This window comes from Callospermophilus lateralis, chromosome 17 (genome assembly GCF_048772815.1).
Source record: "Callospermophilus lateralis isolate mCalLat2 chromosome 17, mCalLat2.hap1, whole genome shotgun sequence".
NCBI classification, from domain to species: Eukaryota; Metazoa; Chordata; class Mammalia; order Rodentia; family Sciuridae; genus Callospermophilus; species Callospermophilus lateralis.
The window spans coordinates 699,266-727,195 of NC_135321.1; the positions used below are offsets into that span (position 1 = coordinate 699,266).

Genomic DNA, 27,930 nt, shown 5'->3' on the forward strand with positions numbered 1-27,930 from the left:
CTCTGTGGCCTCCCGTTAGTGCTTGGGAATGGGGACAGTGGGACTCCGCGGAAGCCTGCCGCCCGCAGCAGCTGCCCTTCCTGTGGGTGCCTGGCCCAGCTGCGCGAAAGCCCCGGGCCCGAGCACTTTTGGGTGAGCACTCAGTTCACCTGTTGTCGTAAAAGAAAGGGGAGCCCAGGTAGCGGGCCGGAGCCACAGGGTTCGAAGGGAAAGGGAAGCACAGCTGAGCCGCACGGCCAAGGTCCCCAGGGGCCAAGGGACCCATGGCCGAGGTCCCCCCACACCCAAGGTCCCTCATGGCCAAGGCCCCACATGGCTGAAGTCCCCCATGGCCGAGGCTCCGCCTGATGAGGCCCCGACATCCAAGGTCCCATACGGCCAAGGCCACCCCCATCCAAGCCAAGGCCCTGCACAGCCAAGGCTCCCCATGGCCTGGGTCCCACACGGCCAAGGCCCTGCAAGGGGCCCACACTGGCCACAGGGCAGTCTGCAGACGTCCCAGGTGCAGAGAGAACCCGCTGTGGAGAAGCGTGCAGGGAGTGATTCAGGTCAACAGCGGCCTCCTCTCTGCCCGTCATCAGATACAGCCCCCGGGGTCCACAGCCAACAGCGGAAAAAGGTGGTTTGACGCAGCAGACCGCCTCTGCCTGGCCCCCCACGTGCCTGTGGAGTCATCTGCCCCTGCTCCTCAGTGGGACCTCCGAGGGCAGGCGGTGCCTTGGGAGGTCAGAGGTCAGCTGAGCAGTGCCTATGCTGCCCGTAGGGCCAGCCCCAGGAGAGGCTGATATCTTCCTGGTGGCTTTCCCTGCTTCTTAGAGACCGGATTTGGGCTTAAAGAATAAGAAATCTGGTCCAGCAATGCCACCCTGGACACCTTGCAAGCCCACATTAAAAAAGTGTAATTAACACAGATAAGGACTATCTTTGCAAAAAAAAAAAAAAAAAGCTGTGTCAGTTTTCAGAATAAGCATCCTGACGCAGAGGACCCTCCCTCAGCAACACTGGCTCCAGCTTGGAGCTCAGACGACTGCATGTGTCCCTGCTCCGGGCAGGCCGTGCCCAGAGGACACAGCTGTGCCCGGTGGACACAGCCACACCTGTGTTCTCCCAGGACGTCCTCACCACTATCCTGTCCTCCACGAAGCTGACTGCAAATGACAGGACTGTGCTCGGCCCACACTCTGCCCAGGCGGACGGGCAGCAGCAGGGCAGCTCTTCACCATGGACAGGAAGACGAACATCCCCACAGACCTCAAGTTGTCAAGGATAGTTTTATTTTTAAGAGAAACCAAAATAACTTTTCAGAGAGCAAGACAAAACAGGAAGAGCATGCTTTTCCATTCCTATAAAATATGATTACAAACACGAAGACTACCTGCTGGCCTTCCCAGCTCAAGTCGGAACTGAACCCCGAGTGGCAGCCCCCGGGACGAGCAGACCAGGTGGTGCAGGCTGCCCCTGTTCTGAGATGCTGCTCCTGGGCAGCGTCCAGGTCCGTCTGCTGAGCAAAGCTGCACAGTGTCTAGAACCTCCTGGAACAGGGCCTTCGGTGGTCTCCTTGGGCAGCAATGCCCTGTGGAGCGGCAGGCCGGACCTCTGCCCCTCCCAGGGCACCTGTGTGACACAGGCCTGTCCATTGCTCTGCCCTTAGACTTGGGTCTTAGTCAAGTCCAATAGTGGATCTGAGTTAAGAACAGAGAAATATCATGATCAAAGCCAAAGATCAGAGATCGGAAATCAGGAAGAGGAGGAGAAGCTGTGCCCGCTGGGCCCGTCTGGCCTGATGCAGCGGGGTGCGGGGCCTCCGGGAGGAGGCTGCTCTGTCCTGCCCTGGCCCCCGGCAGTGCGCCTGCTGATCCTGCAACCTGAGAGTGGCCCTGCTCCCGAGGGCGCATGCCCCTGAGGCAGGCGGGGCCCAGGGTGCTCACGGGGCCCAAAGCCTCGAGGTCCCGGACTTCCCAGAAGCTGTGGGGCTCGGAAACAGCACGGCCCCTCAGCCTCCCTCGGGGCGGCTCGTCCAGGCTAGAGTCCCCGCCTGTCCAGCCTTTGCCTATTCTTAATCTTTCAATCATCACAGGCCAGCGCCAGGGGGCTGCTATTTTTAGAAGGAGAGAAGGGGACAGTAAGGGGACTTAGTGACAGCAAGTCACAGCTTTAATAAAGCGCGCCCCTCCTCAGGTAGGCTGGCCCTGAGGAGCGAGACGCAGAAGCTTCCCATTTTGAGAGCTGCTTCCCTATTTAGCCCCAAAACTCCAGGGCGTGCAAACCCACGTGGAAACCTGAGCAAGGCAGGGTGCGGTGGCCACGTGGCCCTGTCCTGCTGACGTGGGCCGTGCTCCTGCGGGGCCCCGGGCACTGGCTCATCCTCCAGATACCCTTGAGCAAGCGCTGGCCCAGGCCGTGGCCTCAGTCAGCAGGGTTCCAGGCTCTCTCCCACGTTAGGAAACTGACAGGACCAACAACAGTGAGACCTAGAGATATCAAAAGCCCTTTTAACTGCAGTAAAATCCAGGGGCCTGGAGGAGAGGATGGGCGGGTATTTTGGCCTCCTCCTGCTGCTCAGCCAGGGGCACGCCAAAGTCCTCTGCCTGCCCAGCAAGTGGTCCAGCACTAGCTGCAGAAGCACCAACAAAGCCAGGTGGAGTGGCCACGCCTGTCGGGAGGCTGAGGCCCGAGGATGGCAAGTTTCAGGGCAGCCTCAGCTACTCAGCAAGACCCTGTCTCAAAACCATGAAAAGGACCGGGCTGTGGCTCAGTGGTGGGCATCCTGGGTTGGCTCCCCACTACTGCAAGAAGAAAGGGAAGGGGCAGAAACATCACCAACAGGTTCAGCTGCCCTCTTTACCGCCCCATTGAAGGGTGGATAGCAGAGGCCATGGGCCAGGGTCCTGCAGGGCCCCTGCTGTGCCCAGGCTACGCCTGGTGGGCAGTGCCAGCCCCCTTAGAAGGTGCGGCCGTGACAGGCAAAGGAGGCCGTCCCTGCTGCACGTCCACGTGCCTGGCCAAGTTGTGCTGTGCTCACGAGAGGGAAGGGCCGGGGTGTGCACCTCCAAGGTGCCAGGGGGACGTGGGGCTTGGCGCTCAAACACCTCAGCAACCAGCCCCAGAGGTGGCTGCGAGGCGGGGTGCATGTGAGCGCGAGGGCCACCCCCACTCCATCAATGCATGGCAGGAATGCACCCTTAGAGGCCAAGGTCACTTCAGAACAGGCGCCTGGACCCAGGGACAGAGGCTACTGGCTGGCACACGGCCCATCCAGGACACCACACCCCGACCATGCCCAGCCTTCACAGCGCCCCATGCCCCATGGCCCAGGGACCAGGCTGTGTGTCTCGGGGGCTTGGTGGGATGCAGATGCCTGGATCCCACCCAACCTGCTGCCTAAGAACACTCCAATATGTTCCCAGCTGCTCGGTAACCACCGGGGTCTGAGGAGCCCAGGACTGGGAGGAGGAGACAGCAAAACCGGGCCTCAGCATCCCTGAAGACCCCTCCAGGTCCCCTCTATGTCCGTGTCTTAGACACCCGTCAATCTTCAGTAAGAAAGGGTGCCCTCGCTCTGTAAAAATTGACTGTACCTAGGGGTAGAGTCACGTGTTGTCAGGGAACGGGTCACACACCAGGAAGGGGGAGCACCACAGGCAGGTCCTGAGGGAGGGGGAGCACCACAGCCAGGTCCTGAGGGAGGGAGCACCACAGCCAGGTCCTGAGGGAGGGGGAGCACCACAGCCAGGTCCTGAGGGAGGGAGCACCACAGCCAGGTCCTGAGGGAGGGAGCACCACAGCCAGGTCCTGAGGGAGGGAGCACCACAGCCAGGTCCTGAGGGAGGGAGCACCACAGCCAGGTCCTGAGGGAGGGGGAGCACCACAGCCAGGTCCTGAGGGAGGGAGCACCACAGCCAGGTCCTGAGGGAGGAGCACCATAGGGAGGTCCTGAGGGAGGGGGAGCACCACAGCCAGGTCCTGAGGGAGGGGGAGCACCATAGGGAGGTCCTGAGGGAGGGGGAGCACCACAGCCAGGTCCTGAGGGAAGGGGGAGCACCACAGCCAGGTCCTGAGGGAGGGGGGAGCACCACAGCCAGGTCCTGAGGGAGGGGGAGCACCACAGCCAGGTCCTGAGGGAAGGGGGAGCACCACAGCCAGGTCCTGAGGGAGGGGGAGCACCACAGCCAGGTCCTGAGGGAGGAGCACCATAGAGAGGTCCTGAGGGAGGGAGCACCATAGGGAGGTCCTGAGGGAGGGGGAGCACCACAGGCAGGTCCTGAGGGAGGGGGAGCACCACAGCCAGGTCCTGAGGGAGGGAGCACCACAGCCAGGTCCTGAGGGAGGGAGCACCACAGCCAGGTCCTGAGGGAAGGGGAGCACCACAGGCAGGTCCTGAGGGAGGAGCACCATAGAGAGGTCCTGAGGGAGGGGGAGCACCACAGGCAGGTCCTGAGGGAGGGGGAGCACCACAGCCAGGTCCTGAGGGAAGGGGGAGCACCACAGGGAGGTCCTGAGGGAAGGGGGAGCACCACAGGCAGGTCCTGAGGGAAGGGGAGCACCACAGGGAGGTCCTGAGGGAAGGGGAGCACCACAGGGAGGTCCTGAGGGAGGGGGAGCACCACAGCCAGGTCCTGAGGGAAGGGGGAGCACCATAGGGAGCTCCTGAGGGAGGGGGAGCACCACAGCCAGGTCCTGAGGGAAGGGGGAGCACCACAGGGAGGTCCTGAGGGAGGGGGAGCACCACAGCCAGGTCCTGAGGGAGGAGCACCATAGAGAGGTCCTGAGGGAGGGGGAGCACCATAGGGAGGTCCTGAGGGAGGGGGAGCACCACAGCCAGGTCCTGAGGGAGGGGGAGCACCACAGGGAGGTCCTGAGGGAGGGGGAGCACCACAGGGAGGTCCTGAGGGAAGGGGAGCACCACAGGGAGGTCCTGAGGGAAGGGGAGCACCACAGCCAGGTCCTGAGGGAAGGGGAGCACCACAGGGAGGTCCTGAGGGAGGGGGAGCACCATAGAGAGATCCTGAGGGAAGGGGAGCACCACAGGCAGGTCCTGAGGGAGGGGGAGCACCACAGGGAGGTCCTGAGGGAAGGGGAGCACCACAGGGAGGTCCTGAGGGAAGGGGAGCACCACAGGGAGGTCCTGAGGGAGGGGGAGCACCACAGCCAGGTCCTGAGGGAGGGGGAGCACCACAGGGAGGTCCTGAGGGAGGAGCACCACAGGCAGGTCCTGAGGGAAGGGGAGCACCACAGGCAGGTCCTGAGGGAAGGGGAGCACCACAGGGAGGTCCTGAGGGAAGGGGAGCACCACAGCCAGGTCCTGAGGGAAGGGGAGCACCACAGCCAGGTCCTGAGGGAAGGGGAGCACCACAGTGAGGTCCTGAGGGAGGGGGAGCATCACAGCCAGGTCCTGAGGGAGGGGGAGCACCACAGGGAGGTCCTGAGGAGGGAGCACCATAGGGAGGTCCTGAGGGAAGGGGGAGCACCACAGCCAGGTCCTGAGGGAGGGAGCACCACAGCCAGGTCCTGAGGGAGGGGGAGCACCACAGCCAGGTCCTGAGGGAGGGGGAGCATCACAGCCAGGTCCTGAGGGGGGAGCACCATAGAGAGGTCCTGAGGGAGGGGGAGCACCATAGAGAGGTCCTGAGGGAGGGGGAGCACCATAGGAAGGTCCTGAGGGAGGGGGAGCACCATAGGGAGGGCCTGAGGGAAGGGGAGCACCATAGGAAGGTCCTGAGGGAGGGGGAGCACCATAGGGAGGGCCTGAGGGGGGAGCACCACAGCCAGGTCCTGAGGGAGAGGGGAGCACCATAGGGAGGGCCTGAGGGGGGAGCACCATAGGGAGGTGCTGTGGAACGGGGAGCACCTATGGGGCAAGTCCTGAGGGACAGGGAGCACCCATGGGCAGGTCCTGGGGAAATCGCTAGTGTGGGCATTGCGATGCCCTCCACAGGCCGAGCTGCCTCAGGAGGAGCAAGCTGTGACCTCCGTGCGGGACCCACAGCAGCCTGGGAACCGGCATCATGCCGTGGTCCTCACCTGGGGCCACCAGCGTTGCCTGGCTCACCTGTGGGCAAAGGAGCTCAGAGGGCACCAGCCCTCACTGCTCAACCAGTGGGTGCTGAGGGGGCTGTGAGGCGTGTGGAGTGGCAGCAGGTGTGGACGCTCGCGGCCTGCCGTCTGCACCTGGGTGTCGGTAAGTGATGCAGTGTCTATAGCACCCTCGGAAGTGCTACGACCGCGACGCCACGCCTCTCAGGCTGAATCCTGAGCCACGGAACAGAGACAAGGTGCGGAAGGCCAGGCCGGTGCTGACAGCGCAGGGTCTGGGCACTGCCTTGCCGGGACGGAGAGCCGCCCTGCCCCCGAGGGGAGCAGACCCGCCACAGCCCAGGCCCCCTGTCCTCTCAGGGACACAGAAGTGTGGCAGAAGCCTGAGCTCTGCAAGCTTGGCCTCCACAGGCACAGACCAGGGCCAGCATGCTCGCAGAGTCCTTCCTGCCCAGCCAGGGCCTGCCCTGCCCAGGTCCGCCCAGCTCTGAGTTTCCTCCACCGTGGTGCACTCGAGGATGAGGGCGGAGGGCACCTCCATCGTCCCTCGCCTTCACTCCTGGCTGCGGCGGGTGCTCTGCCGCCTCCTCCTGCTGCCCACTGCTGGCCTCAGGGTCTCCACACTCAGACCAGGACGCCTCACTTCTCCACTGACTGCTGGTCAGACTCCACCCTGCGCCCAGAGCAGGACTCCCAGGACAGCTCCACAGCCCTCGCCGAGGCCCTGCCCACTCAGCAGGCCACCCTTCACCCTGGTGCGCACCAGGTGTCCCAAGAGCCCCCAAGGGAGGGAGGCCCACGCCACCCTGCCTGCTGGCCATCTGTGAAAGGCCACCTTCCTGTCCCCGTGCCAGTGGCACCTAGTGTCAGAGCGCTCACTGCTGGGTCCCTGCTGGACGAGGCCCCCAGTCTGCACACCTGAGTGCACAGGCCCTGCTCCTGTCTTCCAGAGAGGTCTGCCCAGAGTGTGGGGGACACAGTAGACCCCGGCAGGAGGCTGCCTTGGGAAGGAGGAGGAGGACAGAGGAAGAGAAGGAGGGGAAGAGGCAGGACGTGCCGGCACCCAGAGCCGCCATCGCCCGCACACCCTGACCCGAGTGGAAAACCCCAAGATTGGATTTTCGTATTGATTAGCCAATTATTAATCCGTATGGAGGCTATTCCCACACTGCACCCAAGGAGCCATTCATCAAAGCACACGAGGTGCATGGAAGTCGCACTCAAGATGAAGGCCCATTAAGCCCTCGGTAATTGCCCATTACTGGAGCGCTCCTTGGGCCTAAATCAGATCAGCAGCGCCGGCACACAGGCGCTCTAATTGACTTTGGGTACCAACGCACGCCCTGATGACTGGATGCCAGGCCTTGCTGAGGCCCAGCTCCTAGGACCCCTCCTGCCGGGTCTGGGCTCAAAGGGGTACACAGTCCCTCAGGCCCCCTTCCCAGGAGCCGGGGCTCTGAGCCCAGATCAGGAGATGGCCTCAGGCCCATCAGGAAGCAGAGGCTGGAGTCCAGGGCCTCACTACAGAGCCTTCTCCTCCCCTGTGACCAGCACAGCCCGTGCTGCCTGGTGGGCAGCTGGACATGCCCACAGACAGGCCATATTTGGAAGCTCTGAACACCCTAAAGGCATCCAGTCCTGTGGAATGGAGACCACATCAGCCACACAGTTGAGGGCTCAGGCCCACAGGACAAGAACAAGCCACTACACAGATCCCTAGGGAATGAGGGCTGGTTCCAAGAGGGGCCTCTGCTGACCAGTGGGGAGGACTTCTGCAGAAGTAGCCCCCAGGACAGCCTCTCCACAGGACTCTCCTTGGCTCCTGGGGAGCATGCTTGGCCGGGCGCCACCCAGAGCTGGTGCCCCCTGCACCCAACAACTTGCATGAGAGGCTGCAGACCATGCCCGTCTCTGCCCACCCCACATGCTCGGGTCAGAAAAGTGGCAAGGCCAGCCCTGGGCACATGTGCCCACTGAGGTAGACAGCCAGTCCACTAGGGTGCCAGGTGACATCGGCACATGTGACCAGAGGCCACAAGATTCACTGCCTGCGGCCTTAAGAGAAACAGGAAGTAGAAGGAGGGGACAGGAAGTGTCCTGGCCAGGAAGGGACTACACAGGCCTCACTGGGAGGCCAGAGCCCTGGCTCGGAGCCCAGGTAAACCCACCACACCTCCCAGGAGAAGCCTGACTCCACCCACACGCTGCTGCAGACTTGGTTCCACAGCAGCATGGCAGGAAGAGGGAAGCTGCCGCTGGTCCAGTGGAAACCACCGCCCCATCCTAGCCAGAGGAAGGGTGGTCAAGAATCCCACATACAGTTCACGTGGCGCTGAAATGTAGTGGACAGGAGAGACAGAGAGACAGGGAGGGAGAGAGAGGTGCCAGAGGCAGAAAGAGAGAGAGAGAGGGAAAGAGGGAAAGACTGAGGGAAAGAGTCAGGGAGAGGAAGAGGGACAGAAAGGCAGAGATGGACCCGGGGGTCCACACGCATGCCCCTGCTTGGTGTGGACGCGATCTCGAGGCTCAACTGTGAGTTTAGCCTCTTTCAATCCAGCACAGACTCCTGCTCCTTCCTGAAGTGCGTGAAAAGCTGCCCGGTGCCCACCCTCCCAACGCCCACCTCCCACGGCGGGCTTGGCCTGGCCCAGCAGTGCTCTGGGTCCGCCACCTCTCCGGCCACCTCTCCGGCCTGCTCTCCTGCCAGCTAGCTGCCAAGAGGAAGCCGTTCCTGCAGGGGTCTGGGAAGCCCAGAAAGGCCTCCAAAATCACAGAAACCGTGGAGTTCTTCACGGAGCTATTCAGTCCATTCTGACTTTATTACAATGTCAACGAGAGTCTAATTTGTTTCAAAGCTTAGGTTCCCACCGAAGTGACACACGAGCCTGTCAGCTTGCTGGCAGCACACGGCTGAGCGCAGACACTGAGTGTGCTTCAGGCAGGACCCCAGGAGGGCAGACAGGGCCTTCCCGAGGAGAGCTGCCAGCCCCGTGGCCTGCCCAGCCCACGAGCAGCTCTGGGCCCAGCAGGCCTCAGTGTCCTGCAGCTACCTGCCCAGAGGGCCCAGGGACTAGATCCAGGCTCCCGGAGCTGGGGTGCCTGCTGCCCAGGCCAACTTCCTGCCATATCTGAAGACGCGCAGCTGGGAGGCCTGATAGGCGCGTCTGGGAAGACCAGGGTGGATGGCGGGGCCTGATAGCACCGCTCCTCCAGGGACCTGGCTCTAGGAGCGATAACCAGGGGCCTGCCACCCAGGGTCCTGTAGTTGGGCTTGGGGGCAGGGCCTGGGCTGTGAGGCCGCTGTGGCCCTCCACAACCTTCGCTGTGCACACGAGCTCGCATTCTTGCTTCAGAAGGGAATCTGAGAATGGTCACGGGATTCTCCGGCCAGGGCCGACCACAGCCGACCTGCAGCAGCACATGGAGACCTCACCAGCCTCAGAAAGCATGAGGCAGCAGGCGCCGACTGGCAGCAGGCCTCTCAGAAACGGAGACTGAGAGTCTTCCCGACGTAAGTCCCCAAAGAGGATCCTTCTCCGGCCTGACAGTGCTGGAGGCAGGTCCTCGCTCCCTGTGAGGGCGGGAGGCCTTCTCCCGACTCTGAAGGAGGCTGTCCATGGACTCCCCCATGCAAGCCCTGAGCACCTGAGGTCAGTGCCAACGAGCAGGGACTGAACGCAACAGGGAAGCTCCTCCTGTGGCAGGCCTCCCAGAGCTGGCTAGGCAGAAGGCAGGCACAGGCCGCACGCAGGACAGGGGCGAGACCCCCCAGAGAGCAGTCTAGGAGAGGCTCAGTCACCAGAGTACCAGAAAAGGCCTGTCACCATGGGGCAGGCTTGGCTCTTCCTGGATGCTGTCCCAAAGGGTCCAGTGTCCTTAGACCATGACTTCAGGCATGGTGCTGGGGGCAGACTGGTCTTGCGCTGGCCACACCTGCCAGCCTACAGCAGCCTCCTTGGCAAAAGCGCTGAAAGCTCGCTGCGAGCCCCTGTCCACCCTGAGCGCTGAGCCTGCCCGACGCTGCCTCACACACTGGATGGCGCCCGCATCTGGGTGGGTCCCAGTGGGCCACGTGTTCAGTGAGCCCACTGAGCTTCCCAGCCATTGGATGCGGCCACTTCAGGGCACCTGCACGGTGCGGGAGGTGTCTCGTTCCCCAGGGCGGCTCGCAGACCCACTGTGGAGCAGTGGCCTGTGTGCAGCTCCCGCCCCAGTTCCTGCCGCGGCTCTGGCTGCACGGGGGGTGCACCCTGCTTCTTCCATCTGCTCGCCAGCCTTTTGAAAGTGAGCCTCTCACCGAGCCCTGTGGACACTGGAGGCTGGTTGCTGTGGATGGATGTGTTCAGGCCCCCCATGGACAAGGGGTCTATTTCAGTTCTTAAGATACTGCCAAGGGCTGTAGAACCTGCTGTCCTGCCCAGGGTCCCATTTTTCCACGTCCTCCCCAAGTCCCCTGCACAGCCACCCTAGTGAAGGGAGACCACTTCTCGCCACGGTTTTTAATTCACATTCATGAGCCACTGCACACCGCGGGGTGCCTTCTGAGATGCGTGGCAGGTGGCTTTGTTGGCGTGCCACGTCACGGGCCTCACAGGGATGAAAATGCTCTGTCATGCATGGCCGCAGGCCCCCAGGCCAGGTGCTCCCGACTGTGCCCGCTGGCCACGTGAGCACCGTGCTGGCATGGGTCCCCTGTGCACCAGGGCCCGGCTGGCCTCCTGCTGTCGCCACTGGGGCCAGCGGTCTGGAAGGCCCTGGGCGTGAGCCTCACCAGACTGTTCTTCTGCAGAGGGCTCCTCCAGGCTATCCTTGTCTCTGCGCTGTCCCGGGGGTATCTTTGGAAGCACAAAAAGTTTTGAATTTTGATGAGGTTCAGTTTATGATGTTTGCTGGAGCCAAGGTCTTGAGCCTTTCTCCTGAGGTATCTCCTGAGAAATCTTCTTAGTTCAGCTCCTGCAGCCCAGCCCTGACCCATGCTGAGCTGCGGGGGCGGGCAGCGCGGGTTTTGCATACAATCGTCCAGCTTTCCCAGCACCACTTGTTAAAAAGGCTACCCTTGACCCCAACTAAGTGGCCTGACACCTTGGCTGGAACTCAGCTTCCCTGGCCACCGTGGGGCCAGCGCATGGGCGTGAGTCCTCAACTGCCTTCTTTTCAAAATCGTTTGGGCTGTTCTGGGTCTTTGAAGGTCTGATGGGAGCTTCCCAAACAAAGGACGTTGGAGTGGTCAGTATCCCATCTCACATCTACTGAGGGGACTGCCGCTCTGTCCTCCATGCCACGGACCCAGCACGCGTTAGGTGCTGACCCACCCGGCACTGATGAATGCCCCCTCTGGGACGGGGTGTGCCCCATTTTTGTGTTGTTAGATTCAATTTGCCGCTCCACGGGGGCCTACTGCTCTGGGCTCCTGGGTCATTTGTCTGGAGGCATTCTGTGGCCTCTTGTTCTGACTTTGGCGTAAGGGTTAGTTAATTGAGAAGTGCTTCTTCGTGCCCTGTTTTCCGGAAGAGATTTTAGAGTGTTAGAATTGATCTTTTCCTGGTAATGTTTGATGGAATCACCAGAGAAGTTTTCTGGGCCTGGGACTTTCTTTTGGGAAGATTTTAAATCATCATCTAATTTCCGTTGCTTGGTCAGGTCCACTCAGGCCTTCTGTCTCTTCTTGAGTCCCTTCTACTTTATCTAGGCTGTCACTCTGTCACGACCCTTCAATACACAAGGAGTCACTGGCCATCCCCTTCATCCCCAACTTTTCTTGCTCAAACCAGCTGAAGATTTGTCAATTTTGTTTTTCATTTAAAAGAATTAACTTTTGATTTCATTGGTTTTCTCTTGTTCTTCAACTTCACTGCCTTCTGCTACTTTCCTTATGGTTTTTTCCTTTCTGCTTGCTTTGGGTTCAGTGTTCCACATTTTTAAGGAAAAAAGTTTAGATTACTGATTTGAAAACTTTCTTGTTTCTAACGTAGACATTTAAAGCTATAAATTCCCTTCTAAGTACTGCTTTCCTTGCATCCAATAAATCTTGATATGTTGTGTTTCATTTTCATTCAGTTCAAAGTATTTTCCAGTTCTCTCAAGGTTTCTTATTTAACCCATAGTTCATATAAAAAGCACTAATTTCTAGGCTAAGTCACTAGGTAAAGTTCCCTAATTTCTGTTGTGGATTCCTCATTCAGTTTCATTAGGATCAGAATCAACACACGTTTATTAAGGCTTGTTTCGTGGCCTAGGGGGAGGTCTACACTGAAGAAGGACCCTGTGCCACCTGTGGGTGTTTTGTGGATGTCTCTTGGGTCCACCTGGGTGTGGTCTTGTTCAAGGGTTCCACGTCCTTGTGGATCCGTCTGATTGTCCTACCGTTGGTCAGAGTGAGATGTCGAGGCTTCCAGTGGCCCTTGGTGAGCTGTCGTCTGTCTCCTCACTTCCATCAGCTCAGGTTCACGGCTGTGGCGCCCTCCTGTCTGTCTGTGAGGTCCCGTCCTCCTGTTCAGTGGGGAATGATGCCGGAGCACCACCACCGACCTTTGTCGCAGTGACCCTTCTGTCTTAAGCCTGTTTTGTCTGACACGGCTACAGTTTAAATGGTTTGATTCTGTCTCCAGAGGGTCCACTGTAGCGAAAGGGTTGGTTCCCAGGGTGCTAGTATTGGAAAAGGGAGCCATTAAAATGTGGGAGGGGCCTCGTGGGAGGTCCTTGCTGTCACTGGGCATGTGCCTCAGGAGGGACAGTGGGGCCCAGCCCCTTCGTCTTCCAGGTTGGCACTGTGAGCTCTGGCACACACACTCCCATCTGCTGGGATTCAATGTGGCCCAGAGAGGGCCCTCATGAGAAGTGGTGGTGCAGTGCGGTGCCCTGCACTGTACCACGCCGAGCTAACCACGGCTCTTCTCCTCCATGAGCAGCATGTGCAAGGTGCTTTGTCACAGCAGTGGAGGCTGTCTAAAGCATCGGGGCAACTGTTGGTTTCTTTGCAAAAAAATATCCCATTTCCACACTTTTACTTACCACTTATTTGTATCTTCAAATCTAAAGGATATCTTTTATAGCCAACGTACAGGTGGATCCCATTTTGTTTTATTTTTTTAAACCTTGTCTGACAGTCTGTATCTTTTTATGGGAGTGTTTCTTTACATTCAGGGTGATTATTGACATGGTAGGACTTATGCTTGCCATTTTGCTATCTTTCCACATCTTGTAGAATTTTCGGAGGTGTGTTCCCATGTGCCTTCATCACTTCTTCCATGTTACATATATACTTTCTAGTGTACCATGCATTTTCCTCAAGATGAGCCGTTTCACATTAATACTAGCCTAGTTCTAATCCTACAGAACAGTTTGTGTTGTGTCATGCAACATGACCAGTCAGGGTCTTCCAAGTGAATTGAAGCTAAATAAAGACCCAGACACAGAAAGCACCTTCTCTTTGGATTCAGTAGCCATGCCTTAGCCTCAGCTCTGGGTGCAAGAGGCAAAAAGAGGATGAGGAGCACACGACGGACCTTTTTATTGAGGAGAAACTATTCAAATGACGCAAGGGTTCACAAAGGACTAGGTGAGTGTGAGCTAACCCCCTGGGTGCTGACTACTCCTAGGGCCACACCTTGTGATCTGAGCAAGGGAAGAGCCCGAGTCACGAGTCAGATCCAGTGGCGCATCAGGACTTAAAGGTACGTGTACTTGGAGTGGCTCTCCACAAATTTGCTCTGATACAACTCCCTTCCCTGCCCCCTTTCTGCTGTTGCTGTTATACAAATGACACCTTTATACAGTATAAGACCATCAGCATGGTTTTAATAGCTACTGTCTTATACAATTATCCTTTAAATCAGGTAGGAGAATAAGAGAATTTTTTTAAAATTTTTTTTTAAGAGAGAGAGAGAGAGAATTTTGACATTTATTTTTAGTTTTCGGCAGACACAACATCTTTGTTTGTATGTGGTGCTGAGGATCGAACCCGGGCCGCACGCATGCCAGGCGAGCGCGCTACCGCTTGAGCCACATCCCCAGCCCGAGAATAAGAGAATTTCAAAATGTGTTTCACTGTCATTCTGTTTGCCTATATAGTTACTTTGCCAGTGCTTGGTACGTCTTAGTGTGGGTCTGAGTTACCCACAACCTGAAGGACTCCCTTGGTATTTCTTGGATGTCAAGATTCCTAGAAACGAACTCCGGGCATCTTTGTTTGTCTAGAAATACCTTTACTTTGCTTTTCGTTTTGAAGCTGTCTTGCCAGATACAGGATTCCTGGAGCTATCTTCTCAGCATTTCTGAGACACGTGCCACTGTCTCTGGCCTCCGCAGTCCTGAGGCGAAGTCGTCGATCTTCCCCAGGAGGCTGTGTTCCTGGGGACCCTCCTCGCCCGCTCCAGGATCGTCTTGGGTGTCCCTCTCTTATTTTATTCTGCTTGGGGTCTGCTGACCTCTGTTGGACGTGCAGAGTGATGTTCCAGCGAGTCGGTGCCGTTTCAGCCACTATTCCTCCACATGTCCCCACTCGCCTCCCGCCCCGCTCCAGGGCTCGCACCGTGTGTGCCCCGACGCCCGCTGCCTTCCCCACGTCGGGCTCCTTCGGCGGCTTGGATTGGACCGTCTGTGCATCTTCCTTCATGATGTTGCTTCTTTTCCTCTGCTGGCTCGAACGTGTCATTCACTCTCTTAACAAATTCTACATTTCAGGCATTGTACGTTTGTGGGGGGACCAGGGATTGAACTCAGAGGCACTCAACCATGGAGCCAGTCCTATGTTGTATTTTATCTAGAGACAGAGTCTCACTGAGTTCCTTAGCGCCTCACTGTTGCTGAGGTTGGCTTCGAACTCGCCATCCTCCCGCCTCAGCCTCCTGAGCTGCAGGGATTACAGGTGTGCACCACCTTGCCCTGGCTAGCCAATGTACTTTTTTAAAATATATATTATTTTTAGTTATAGTTGGACACATTACCTTTATTTTATTCATGTATTTATTTTTTATGTGGTGCTAAGGATCGAACCCAGGGCCTTGCATGTGCTAGGTGAGTGCTCTACCGCTGAGCCATACCCCAGCCCGCCAATGTACTTTCTGACTCTAAAATTTCTATTTCACGCTTTGAAAATTCTTTCTATCTACCTCATTATTGCTGTTCTGTATCTGACAGGCAGATTTGTGACACTTCCCGTAGTTCTTTGAATACAGTTCTCTCTAGGTCTTTGAACATATTCATAATAGGTGGCTTGACGTCTCCGCTGCTCGTCACGACTCAGTCTGACACTTGAGACCTCCTGAGGCATCTTCTGTGGCTGTGGACGGATGTGTCTCCAGGGTTCTCTGCACATCTCCAGAGCCGCAGTTTAGAGTGGACGTGGCAGGTGACGGGCACAGCTGCCCTGGACTAGGACTCCCTGTTAGGACCTACAGCTGCTGCAGGCGCCCCTTCCCGTTGCTGTGGCCGATGACTGCCTCCTGGCCACTCCTGTGGACAGTACGTCTCTGGTTCCCTTCTGGTGTCCCAGCACTCTCCTGAGGCAAACGGAGCTTGATGTGCAGCTGTGAGGAGGAGGTCCCCCGTTCCGGAGCCACAGAGTCCCGCACTTCCCTGAGAACATCCATGCACTCAGCCTCCCTTCCAAGTGCAGGTCCTTCATGGTCAGCTCAGCTTTCATTTCTGTTGTGGCTTGCGGGCAGCAGAGGCAGTCAGCAGAGGTGGCCAGCAGTTGATCAGCAGAGGCAAGAAGCTGGGCCTCTCTTCCCGAGCCTGCAGCATCCGTTCACACATGCACCGCCATCCAGGTCCTCAAGATCATGCCGGACATTTCCACCCCGGGGTCCTGCGGGGTCCTGCGGGTTGGTCAGGCTCTCCCTCCCCGCACTGAGAGCCCACCCTGGTCGCCTCCCACCCTCACGACTGCCCTGAAGCTGACCCTGCCAGGCCTGGAGCCCTGGGGCCAGTCAAGGGCTTACTGCGCATCGGGGAAGGGCTCTCAGCGGCCAGCTTCCTCCATGGGGAGCCACTGGCTCAGCGCAGCTGCCCCGAGGCTGGGAGTGGGCAAGGCCCAGTGCTTCCTGAATGATTCTGTTCACTTTGTTAGTTTCCAGATTTTGGCAGCTTTGTGGGTATTATTGCTGTTTTGGGGGAACAGCTGAGTGACCAGGATCCTTTGTGCGGCTTCCTAGTGGTCAAGCGCCCCTCCTGTTGACGAACAGATAGTCCTTGATGAGGAAAAACACTGCCTTTCTGTGGCCCCCGAGGCCAATCCCCCTGGAGAGCTGGACGAGCAGGGGCCTGCAGTGGGGCACGTCCACCTCGGAGCCAAGGTCGGTGCAGGCATCTGGGCGATGTTCCCGTCACCCTCCTGACCACAGCTCTGAGCAGTGCAGTGACGTTCCTGTCTCAGCCGAGGCTTCCTTCTCTGCACGGTGAGGTTGGCACTGGCAGCTCTGCCTGCAAGGGCTGTGCGAGGGGGACCCGCAGCTGTGAGGTCAGGGGCCCTGAGCCGTGGCGCCCGTCACAGCCTCACAGCTTTCTGTCATGGCAGCCCCATGTCCTGTGGCATCGGCCAGGCCGCTTTAGCTGATGGAAACCATGGCCTCTCTTCCAGTCACCCTGTCCTTCACACCTCTGAGTCGGTGGGCCCTGGCTCCCCAGAAGCCGGGGGAAGAAGCACTTTCGTATTGGGAGGAGCACTTACGAGGCCTGCGCCCCAGCGGCAGCAGGAGGCCCAGTGCCCAGGGAGCCTCGGAACCTGGATGCTCTGCGGAAGAGCTGTGATGGCCCTCCTGCCTGGCCGGCTCTGGAGAGGGCCACCAACAGCTGGACACTCTGAATGTGACCTCGTGCTTGACGGCTGTGTGCTCCGGCACCAGCATAGCGTTGTGCCCCTGGCCGGCTCCTCCATGGGAGCTTGGAGAGGAAAGCCAGGGGGGCTCCACGGTGGGCACAGAGCTGAGGAAAAGGTCTGGCCTCTCTCACAAGGTCAGCACTGGGTCTGCGGGGGCAGAAGGAGCACTGGCCTGCGAGCACTCACGCCACAGCCCCGTCCTCGGGCCGTCTACGAGGGGCGACCCTGCCCAGGCCTCTGTGGTGCAGCCCCCGCGCCCCCAGGAGCTTCCTCGCTTCTCCTTTGTCTTTCCTACCCCATTCCCTCCCCCAGAGCAAGGGCTGTCACCACCTCTTCACTTAAGGGACTAGCTCAGTGCCGTTCCCCAGGAGCACAGGAGAATGGTCAGTGACAGCTGGAAGCCATACTGCTGACCTCCCTCCCAACCACAGAGAGGGCAGACGGCAGAGGGACTTCCACAGAGCGTCGAGCGACGCTGCACCAGGAAACTGCAGGAAATGACGCGGAACTGCATCACAGCTAGCCACTCGCAGAAAGAAAGCCTGCAGTGGCAGCCACACGTGTCCACGGTGGCCAGACACACACTATTTACAGGGAGACTTGCTTAGCGGGCAGCTGAGTTGCCTGCCTGCTCCGTCTGCTTTCCCTAGAGGGCCCGGTCCTGCCTGCAGCTGCCCTGGAGCCCAGCAGCAGCCCTTATCATGCGAGCCGGACCAAGCTCTGGGCAGTCAGCAGGACACACGGCCTGTCCCTTCCCAGCAGCAGCCCCTCAGCTGGCCACAGTGGAACACAGGTTGGATCTATAGGGTGGCAGACACCCAGCAGAACCTCGGGGTCTCTGCCAACGTCTGAGGCTCTGTGGCTCACACACACGGGTTTGAAACTGCCCTTCGTATCCCTCCTGGCCCAGGAGTCAGCAGTGAACGCCTCTCAGCAGCAGGCAGCTGCTTCAGGCCTGGGCTTGATGGGTGGCCTCCTCAGGGTCTCTGAGAAGGGCCAGTGAGCCTGCTGGTCTACTCCACCCACAGCGGCCTCCACCCCGTGCAGACTTCCCAGCAAGAAGGACTGAGCCTCATGACTGATGTGCCTGGCTGAGTCCACCCTTCTGCCCACCAGGCAGTAGCTGTGTCCATGATATTTACGGCTCGGCGTGTTTGATCACTGCTGCACAGACTTGCGATGGTCGTTAGCCATGGGGAAGCTCAGCCCGGGCGCCCTGCCAGGTTAGTAAAACTTTCCATGAGGAGAGCTCTGTGTTCTCCCCCAAGCAGCTTAAGCTCAGGAAAGCAGGGGAGGGTGAGGACAGAAGCAGCCCAGACAGCAGACGCGCTGGGCCGCCTGGTCTACCTGCTTGGTGTCGTAATGACACGTAGCGCCCTGGACACCCAAGAGCCCCGGAGAGGACTGAAAGGCCCGATTGTGGCAGAGGCCGCAGGGCAGTTGCATGAGAAGGGGCAGCAGTAGAGAGGAAGTGCCTCGGGACCCTCACTTTAGTCCACAGTGGGGGGAGAGTGCTCTGTGGCTCTTCTAGGACTTCTGACCTTGGGGCGTCCACATGAGGAGGGGCTGGTGTGAGGAGCCCCCCAGGCTCAGCGCCCTCCAGAGGGCCTGCCCCTGAAGCAGGAGCAAGGCCACCACGGGCCTCTCCACCACGGGCAGCTTAGGAGAGAGTCCCAGGAGAGAGCTCCTACAGAGCTCTGGCCTGATCTCCGGACCCTAACCCAGATCACGTTCAGAACCACGTGAGGTCCACGGTGCTAACAGTTTTAATATGTGCCTTTGTGGTGCTGCTGTGCTTGAGAAGTCTAAACTGGAAGCTCACATCTCATGCAGATTGTTGGAACAAAAAAGACACGGTCACTGGAATGTCTTTATGGGTCAAGGACTTTTGCAGTAAAACTTGAGCCTAGAAAGAGCTGGAAACCTAAGAATACCCTTTAAAAAAAAGTGGGATTCAATTTTTTATTCTGAGCCTCCATTATTCCTGGGGCTACTGGAAAGCAGGCCCAGTGCAGTGTCCTGCAAGTCCCAGGGCACCCAGGCCCTCTGGGGCCAGTGAGCAGACTGACCCTCTGGACCTGGACATGGCATCTCATCACGGCCTTTTCTTTTCTTGGTACCAGGGAGCATCGCCACTGGGCCACATCCCCGGCCCTATTTTGTATTTTATTTAGAGACAGGGTCTCACTGAGTTGCTCAGCGCCTCGCTGTTGCTGAGGCTGGCTTTGAACTCGTGAATTCCCCTGCCTCGGCCTCCCGAGCCGCTGGGAGGTGTGCACCACCACGGCCATCTTTGTCACCACGGCCTTTTCACTCGGCATGCCCAAGAGACAAAACCTGAAACCAGCACAGGCCAGGAACATTCCTCCCAACACCTCCCAGCCTGGTGGCCCCAGTGTCACCAAGAGACAGGAGCCAGACACCCTGCTGGCCTGAGCGCTGAGCAGGACATCAGGAGTGGCCAGGGGAGGGTGGAGTGTGCCGAGGACCTTCACTGCACCCTGGCCGGGAAGGGAGGCCCTCAGGTCCCTGTGCTCCTCAGTCCCCAGCCCAGCCCTCCTGGCCAGAGGCTCCTTTGCTGGCTGTCCCTGTGTCCCTTCCTACAGGCGACTATGTGGTTGCAGGAGACTAGGTCTGTACTCGGACGAGGACCGCGCAGAGGAAAATTCCAGAAGAGAGCCGCTCAGGATCCTGGAGCACAGCCCGGCCTGCTCAGCCTGGCCATGCCCAGCACAGACCTGGGGCTGTCAGAAGGAGCCCCTCGACCCGTGGCCAGACGCCCACCTATAACCCAGCGTGTCTGCTCCCCACTCTGTCCTCCCCCTGTTGTGTGGACTGGAAGGTTGATTTGCTCTCCACTCTGAAGTCACTGGAAAGGTTGTTTCCAACTCTGACGATGTTCCTCCCCTGGGTGGCCGCAAATCAAATGGAAAAGACGCCAAATGCAGGACAGGCCTCTGCCTGGCGGGGCCCCTTCTCCCCCCAGAGAGCTGGGGCGTCTATCTCCTTCGTCCGCATCAGCAATGCTGCACCTCAGGGTAGAGGTCGGAAACGCCTCTGGTCCTCTCGGGAGTTAGGGTGAAACTCAACAAAACACATGCCAAAGCGACCGTGCTCCCGGCCCCCTCCCGGCGCGGCGCTCCCTGTGCACAGCCCAGCGCTGCGTCCTGCCCTGCTGACTTCCCGGAAAGAGCACCTGCTCCTCCCAGCGCAGCGCAGCTCACCTGCCCCACATCTCACACTCACAACAGCCACATCTGACGTGGGCAGCTGTGACCTCTAGCACTGCAGGAAACCTGGCCAAGGCCCGCTTCCTGTCTCTGGGCCAAAGGGCACTGCCCAGATGTGGAGCCCAGGGTTGGCCAGCTGCACTGCCCCTGCCGGCAACAGAGCTCAGCAGGCGACACCAGCGCTGCCTGGGCAGTGTACAGTGAGGGGCAGAGGCAGAAGCACACTTGGGCCAGGCCGCCCACCTAGGCAGACAGGCTGCTGCGCCACCGTGACAGGCCCAAGGGGGACAGGGAAGGAGCGATGCACACACTAGTGGAAACCTTCCTGACACCAGCACAGCGGTGTCCACTCTCCAGAGCCATGGCCCTAAGGCACAGACGTGAAAGGAAGCAGAGACCAGGGGGGAATGCCTGTAACCAGCTGTCATGGACAGGGGAGGTGGCAGAGAGGGCCCTGCTGCACACAGACACAACTACCACATACACCACAGACCAGGGCTGAAACCCCGGCGCCCATGTTTTGCCTGCACTGTCCTCACGGCCATGAGTCAGGAGCTTGCAGGAGTTCTCAGCAGAGGCCTTTGAGACCCTGGCACAGGGCCTTGCCCACCAGATCACAGAGGCTGCCATGGGCCCTGGATGCTCACAGACCTGAGCGAACAGGGCTGTGCACATGCAGAATGGCCTCTGCCATTCTGTAGCCAGCTCTGAGCTGCATGGGAGGTGGCCAGGCCCTGGCCTGGCCTGAGAGAGCACATCCTGGCCGTCACGGGCCCTGCCTGAGTCGCTGGAGGAAGGAGGGGGCCTGGCCCTGCTTTGCATGCTGATCCAGAAGACGATCCACACCTGGGAAAACTGACCATGCCTCAGTCAGAGCTCAGATGCCTTCAGGGACAACACGGTCAGAAAACACCAGGAACCTACCAACAAGCAGGTCCCCGGCTCCGCTCACCAGACCAGCTGCCACAGCAACTATGTGGCCCGGACTCCTTATGACGCCAAAGAGACTGACTCCTCCAAACGCAGTCCACAGAAGAGCAAGAGATCTCCTCATCACACGGAAAGACGTCAGAACCCGAGAGCTCTGCCATCAGTTCTGCTTTGCAGACAGCCTAGACACACCGCGTCCAGATCAGTCCCCGTACCTCACTCCTGTGCCCATCCACGACACCATGTTATCTAGCTTTTTCCATGTGGCTGCCCAGAGTAAAACAGCAATCACGGAGCTGGGTGGGCACCCTGGCTAGAAGGCGCACTGCTAGGCGGTATTTAAAAACTGTCCTTTAAGGAACCTCCCAGACCCCCGAGCCAGGAGGTTCTGAGTGGACATGGTCCCAGGGGAGGCCTTACAAGCTGGGACTTCCTGAGTGTGGCCGGTGGCTCTTTTCTCAGTTTTTGTCATGAATCTGGTGGTCCCAAGTTAATTGGCCCTGGTAGGGGCAGGGTCCCTGAGATGACTGGAGCAGTCACCCCAACCAGCACTGCCCAGGCCACTGTCTCCAGGCCACACCGTCCCAGGGCGCTCCTCTGCGACTGCCTGGTGGCACAGCCCGCCTTCCTGCACCAACTCAGGCCGGGGCACCGGGTGGAGCGCACACCTGCACCTGCGCGGGCACTTACCATCGTCCAGGTACAACTGGTCCAATTCTTCAGGTTCTCGCTTGACCATTACAGGAATAGGGGCCAAATTACGAGTACTGTCCTCCCGCACCTCTGGCAGTGACTGTGGTCTTGCGGTGGGAGCCTCGCTCCTTCGACCCTTTGGCAGTTGGTGCTGCTGGTGGCCCATGGTGGGAGGGTGGGCTGAGGGCTGCAAACAGGGTGGCCCGTGGGCAGCGGACGGAGGTGGAGAAGAGGGGCTGCTGGGACAGAGAGCTTGCTGGCGACCGAGAGGACAGCTACTGCTCAGAAGTGGACTCACCTGCGGCTGCAGCAGGGCGGGAGGGGGCTGCTCAGGCGAGCCGGGCTGCATGGCCAGGGGTCTCGGCACTTCCTGAAGGGTGGGGTCCTCTGCAGCCAGTGGCTGGAGTCCAAGGCGGCTGTGGCCTGGGCTGGCAAGACCCTTGGAGTAGGCAGCAGAGGAAAGGTCATGGAGGTTCGGGCTTGCGCTGGGAGGCGTGGGCATCAGAGTGCTCCTCTGGGCGCAGGGGGCAAAGCCCCCCACAGGGCAGGAGCCAGGGTCGGGTGGCACTGCGAGCTGCTGGCTGTAGCACGGCCGTGGGAGGGGACCTAGCCCCTGGCCCCCTGCTCCACAGGTCAGGGTGGGCTCGTAGTCATCCGTGGGCTCTGTTTTTATAACTGGAACTGTGAGGAGGAAGAAGAAGTCAGATGAACACAGATTGCAGATGGGTACGGCCAGGAGGGCTGTGGCCAGGACACTGTGAAAACAAACAGCGTCTTGACTGAGCCCCGGGTCCGACCGCTTCTCCCACCCAATTAAAGAGCCCAGTGAGTCAGCGGCTGGGAGAGCCGCAGCTGGTTCCAATACTGAGGATCAGGACTGTTTTCCTTGGAATCTGCCCCAGCTCTAACGTGCTATAAAAACCCATTTGCAAACTGCAATAGAAGTTTTGGGCCCAAAGGCCAGAGGATTTGTAGCAATCAAAGTGAAAACTTTAACTCGAGGCACTACTGCACTGCCCCTGCCGGATGGACGCCAATACAGGTCCCCTGAAGGAGCCGGAGCCTGGCCTTGGACGTGGCAGTTACTGGTGGGGAGGTACCACATCCATCTGCTGCAGGAGTGGCTATGAGTCACTTTTAAAAACAATGCAGTCGGCGTGAGCAGGAAGGCTGCCTCCCGTCTCCACTCCTGCGCGGAAAGTGCAGACGGCTGGCTAGCAGGAGACAGGCCGCTCTGCCCCAGATCCAGAGCTGCTGGCTCTCTAGGCCCACAGGGGCTGTGGTGCAGGAAAGACGTGGCCTCTGGTGGGATGCGGGTGGCACGTGGGCAGAGAAGAGACATCTGGCAGACCCAGCAGGGCCTGCTCTGCCCTCCCACTCTTGTCACGGCTGCAGTCTACTGGCCTCACCTCTTCTGCCATTCAGAAGAGCTCTCTAGATGGCCAGCTTACTCTGCAAGTGACCAGCAGGAGTGCGCTTCAGTGAGAGGGCCATGGCTCCCGAGGCACTGTCCTGGGGCTCCCGCCACCTCTCGCCTCTTCACACGGTTTTGAGCCAGCGAGAACATGCGTCTGCTCTGCACCGTGGCGCGCAGTCTGCACCACAGCTATGAGCCACGCAGACGGACTTCCTGGCAGGAGCATCTTGCTGAGGGTGGCCCTGCCACAGGCCCCGTGGCTCTGCACGTGGCTCCCGGGTGCCGTGGCTCTGCCTCCAGCCCTGGAGGTGGTGGCTAGCTTCCTCCTGCCCATCCTCATTCCTTCAGGTCTTTTTTAAAATATTTTTATTTTTTAGTGGTCGATAGACCTTTATTTATTTTAATGTGGTGCTGAGACTCGAACCCTGTGCCTCACGCGTGCCAGGCCAGGGTGCTACCCTGAGCCCCCAGCCCCAGTGCTTCAGATCCTTAAAGCACCCTCTTGTGTTCTGAGGGGCAGGTGTGGGCTCTGCGGCCCTGGACTCAGGCAGGGCCGACGGCAGAGGGCAAAGCAGCAGGGGGGCGACCTCCTCGGCCTTCCTGGACCCGGCTGCAGCCCTGGTGCTGTCCTCCCGCATGGCAGGCCTCGCTCCACTGAGGCTGCAGATGTCCCTCAGGGCCTCCGCTCTCCACCCGAGCCCAGGGATTCCAGACCTGCGCCCAGGGTGCTCCTGGGCCTAAGCTGGGAGTGCGCTGAGGGCAGCCTTTGAGAGGGCAGGGAGTGCCGGACTTGTCCATTGGCAAGTGGACACCCCAGTGTACCACGACCTTCCAGGAGACGACGTGGCTCACCTGCCCCAGGCAGCCCGCTGCCTGTGCCCCCGGCACCAGGGGTTCTCTTTCCTTTCCTAAGGACATCGCCCACGAGGCCCTGGAAGACAGCTGGCACCACACTGGAGTCCCTCAGAGAGCTGCCACCAGCCGCACTGTGACAGGGTGACCGGCCGTATGCAGAGCAGTGGGTCAGTCACAGGACGACAGCAGGAGCAGCCCATAGCCATGCCCCCGGAGTCAGGGGGCTGTTGGTGCCTCCCTGCAGGGCCCACGCCGCCTATGACGAGGCTGTTCTGTGGCAGTGACCTGGAGTCCCGAGCTGACCGCTGAGATGGCGCTGGACAGCAAGGCCTGGTGTGCCTGGGCTGGGGAGCAGGCCTGGCCGCACTGGAAGGAGCACTCTCAGTCTCGGCCCGAGGCCGGACGGGTGGCAGCCTGCTCCCGTGTGCTGGTGGGGAGATGCTCCGTGGCTCCCCAGGGTGGGAGGTGGACGGACCCTCCTCAGGGATCCCATCAGCTGCTCCCCGACGGCGGACACTGGCTGCTCCTAGAGCCACAGCTGAGGGAGGCACTGGGTGTGGGTCCTGTGTGACACCGCGGGTCAGGAGCTTTCCCTGCAGACCTTCCTGGGAGGGTCTGAGGCCACTGCCACGCGCCCTCTCCCCAGGCCTGCTCCTGTGCAGGTCCCAGGACTGCTGTGTGTGAGGGAGGGCCTGTGGGCACCTGCCCTGGAGGACACGTCCTTGTGCTTGGGAGAGCAGCACTGGGCACTGGGAAGTCACACTTGTGATCCCAGCAGTGGCGTGAGGAGCTGCGAGGGTCCTAGCAGTCTGGAACCCCAAGGCCCAAGCGAGGCAGGTGGACACACTGGGCGCAGCCTCATCTCAGAGCCCACATCCCTCCCCACGGTTCCGCGGGGAGGCTGCCTCTCAGGAACTGCCCCGCCAGGATCGCCTCAGCTGGTTAAAGAGGCTGTGGATCCAGCCCTGGCCTGCGGTGGGAAGAGGTCAGACCCAGAGAGGCGCCTGGGCGGCAGAGTGCGGCCCAGCCAGCTCTGAGAACAGGCGCTGGCCTGGAAGGGCATGCTGTCACGTGAAAGGCCAGATGAACAGGCAGCCCAGTAGTTTAAGACGCCCTGTGAAAGGCCAGCGTCCACGGCCAAGGTCCAATTCTATACTGGCGACTCCCAGAGCTCAGGATCCGAAAATGGTGTGTCTGGAAGGCCGCATTAGTGCCCTTCTGGGTCCTCTCCGCTGCACTGTGCTCTGAGCCAGGCGCCGCCAGCCCTCCTTGCCTGGGAAAGCCTGCCGACCGCCCTGGAGGACCCGATGGTGGAGCCCCAACACAGCTGCCCCATAAAAGCTGGCAGACGTAATTTATCTGCCACACAGGGACAGTGACAGCAAGCAGAGGCTGGACCTGGGCCAGCCACCAGAGGCCAGAGAGGCCAGGCGGGGAGTAGGTGGGGTGCCGCCCCCAGGCCCTTCGAGCTGTTGTCCATGCCTGTTTAGGAGGCCTGCGGCCGGGCGCCAACTACTGCCTCTCTCCAACTGCCTGGGTCCTTGCTAGAGAAGCCTCGTGGTGATTGGGCCGTCTGGGCACCCGGCGGTGGTGCAGGGACTCCAGGCCTCTGGCTGAGGCTGCAGAGTGGACAGGGAAGGAGGTCTTGGGCTGGGCCTATCTCGCCTTCCTCCCTCCTAAGCACAGGGCTGGAAGCCACAGGCTCCCCCATCAAGCCCTGCAGTTACCCAGTGGTCCCTGCTGCCCTCTGGGGGCTGTGGCCGTGCCCTCACGCTGAGGAGAGACGGGGCAGAGGCTTGGAACCATGTCACGAGAGGTGCCTTCCAGCCGAGCTTTGAGTGGGTGCACCAGACGGGCTGCCCGCGGGCCCAGCATGCCTGCCCCCGGTCGCTGGTGAGGCCCCGCCCTGGCTGGGAACCACGTGCCCTCCACCTCTCTCAGCCTGGCTGCCGTAGTGGTGCCACTGGGCACTGCAGCTGGAGCAGTTTCCTGGCATCTAGGGCAATGCCTACAGGGGGGCCTCGTCTCGGAAGGTGCGGTGCCTGGGCCTTTGCTCTTTGGGCTGCTACCGGCGTCTCCTCCAGACTACCCTCTGAGGTCCCACGTTCCCAAGGGAAGCAGTGGGGTGGTGCCGGAGGAGGGCCATCAGTCCCTTGCACCCGGGGAGGCGGCTTGGGTGGACAGCCTGACTCCCTGCCAACGAGCCACGAGGTCAGGTCTTCCCAGCAGAACTGAAGAGGCCCGCAGGCTAAGTGTCCTTGCAAGGTGCTGCTGTCCACGTGTGGCTTCTGAGAAAGCCAGAGCCACATAGGAAGGGCCTCCTGTTTCCCACTGGAAAGAACATGTCTTGCGCGGAAGCCCCGGAGTCTGGTCCTGCCCGTCCTCTGCTGATCCACGTGGAGGGAGTAGCCTCACTGACCAGTGCTCCTGCAGGCTCCGGCCCACTGGGCTGTGGGGTTGTGGTCCTGGGATCCAGTGTGGCCTGACTCAGCAGGCGAGGCCAGCCATCCCGAGAAATACCACATTGCCTGGTGGCGAGTTTGTGACCTGCATTCGTCACAGAGAGTGGAGGCGTGAAAGAGGGATGCGGGTCCCCAAGTGGCCATTGCTCACTAGGCGTGCTCACGGAGAAGCCAGGCTCTTGGTGTCTGCGGCCACAGAGCCCTGGCACTCCACACAGCCAAGTGCCATCGGCAGAGCTGAGCACTGTGCGAGGAATCTCTCAGCTTGGGTCCCCAGCCTGCCTGTCATGGCTCTCGTGTGGCACTCCAGTCCTGCCTCTGGCCAGTGTTCTGCAGCTACAGGGCTCTCCCAGGGAAGCTCAGAGCTGCAGTCCGGGTCCCTCCCACCCTAGCCTGGGGTGGCTTCAGTGGCAGGTGACCGTGTCACGAGAGGTGCCCTTCCTGGCGCCTGGCAGCCCCATGGGCCAAAGGGCATTCTGAAACATTCCTGAGCCTGTGGGCAGGGTGCCCCCGGTGAGTCCACCTCCTAGTCCTGTTGTCCGTGGCTGGGCCCTCGGGCCAGGCGAGCCGGGGCTGGCCCAGAGCAGCTGTGTTCCCAAGCCCAGCAGCATCCCTATGTGGTCTCCCTTGGCTGCCCTGCTGGGTCCTTGGGGCTCTCAGACGGAGCCCTGCCGTACCCACCTGGAGCAAGTGCGAACGTGTTCCTGCTGGCCGGGCTGGGCCTGGGGTGGACAGAGCTCCTGCCTGCCCGCTTGGCCATAGGCCCTCCTGCCGTCACCCAGAAAGTACCCTGGAAGCAGCTAGTCCTGCCCAGCCCAGCCCAGGTCTTCTCCTGCCTGGCCTGGGGTGGGGGTGACGGTCCACAAACACCCATTTTAATAGGTGACAAAATGGGGGGCTGGGGGACCCCTAAGGGGACCCAGGAGCAGAAATGAAGGCTCAGACTCCCAGTTTGGCTTTGAACCCCAAGAGTCCTGTCTATGAAAGGGTCAGTGGCCAGGGCCCCTGCAGCGGGCCACTGGCAAGGGTGGGTGACCTCCCAGGGGAAGTCCAGGTGCCACCTGAACTCCAGGCTGTCTTCCCTGAGCTCCTCCCCAGGGCAGGGGCTTGGGGCTGGGCCTCCTGCAGGGTTGTGCACGTGACTTTGGGCCCCTTTCCTGCTGTCCCCTCATGTCCTGATGGTGCACAGCCTCCCTCTGTGTGCACGGAGCTGTACGATCCCTTGTTCCCGCTGCAGAGGGCTTTGCCCCTCGGCCCCCCAGGACACACTGGGGGCTCTGGGCAGGCAAACCCACCTTGCCCTTGGAAATGCCAGTTTGGGGTTGGCTCCACCGAGTGCCAGCACCTAGCAAATCCGAGTGCTTTATTTGGAAAATTAAGCTGTCTCTAAATAAATGTGAGAGGCTGAACTCTCTAGTGAGCAAGACTTCGTGGACAATTCCACCTCCTTACCACCCACCCGGGAGGCCCGGCATCTGACCCCTGCAGACG

General features: G+C 60.0%; 1 protein-coding gene across 1 annotated transcript in view; it reads right to left on the reverse strand.

Annotated features, from left to right (window-relative positions):
* Nucleotides 1-27,930, reverse strand: part of Nfatc1 (nuclear factor of activated T cells 1) — a 97,839-nt gene that overhangs the window by 7,004 nt on the left and 62,905 nt on the right. The window contains exon 11 of the mRNA XM_077105592.1: nt 21,703-22,386. Within this exon, the coding sequence (XP_076961707.1) occupies nt 21,703-22,386 (684 nt within the window). The remainder of the gene's footprint in view (nt 1-21,702; nt 22,387-27,930) is intronic.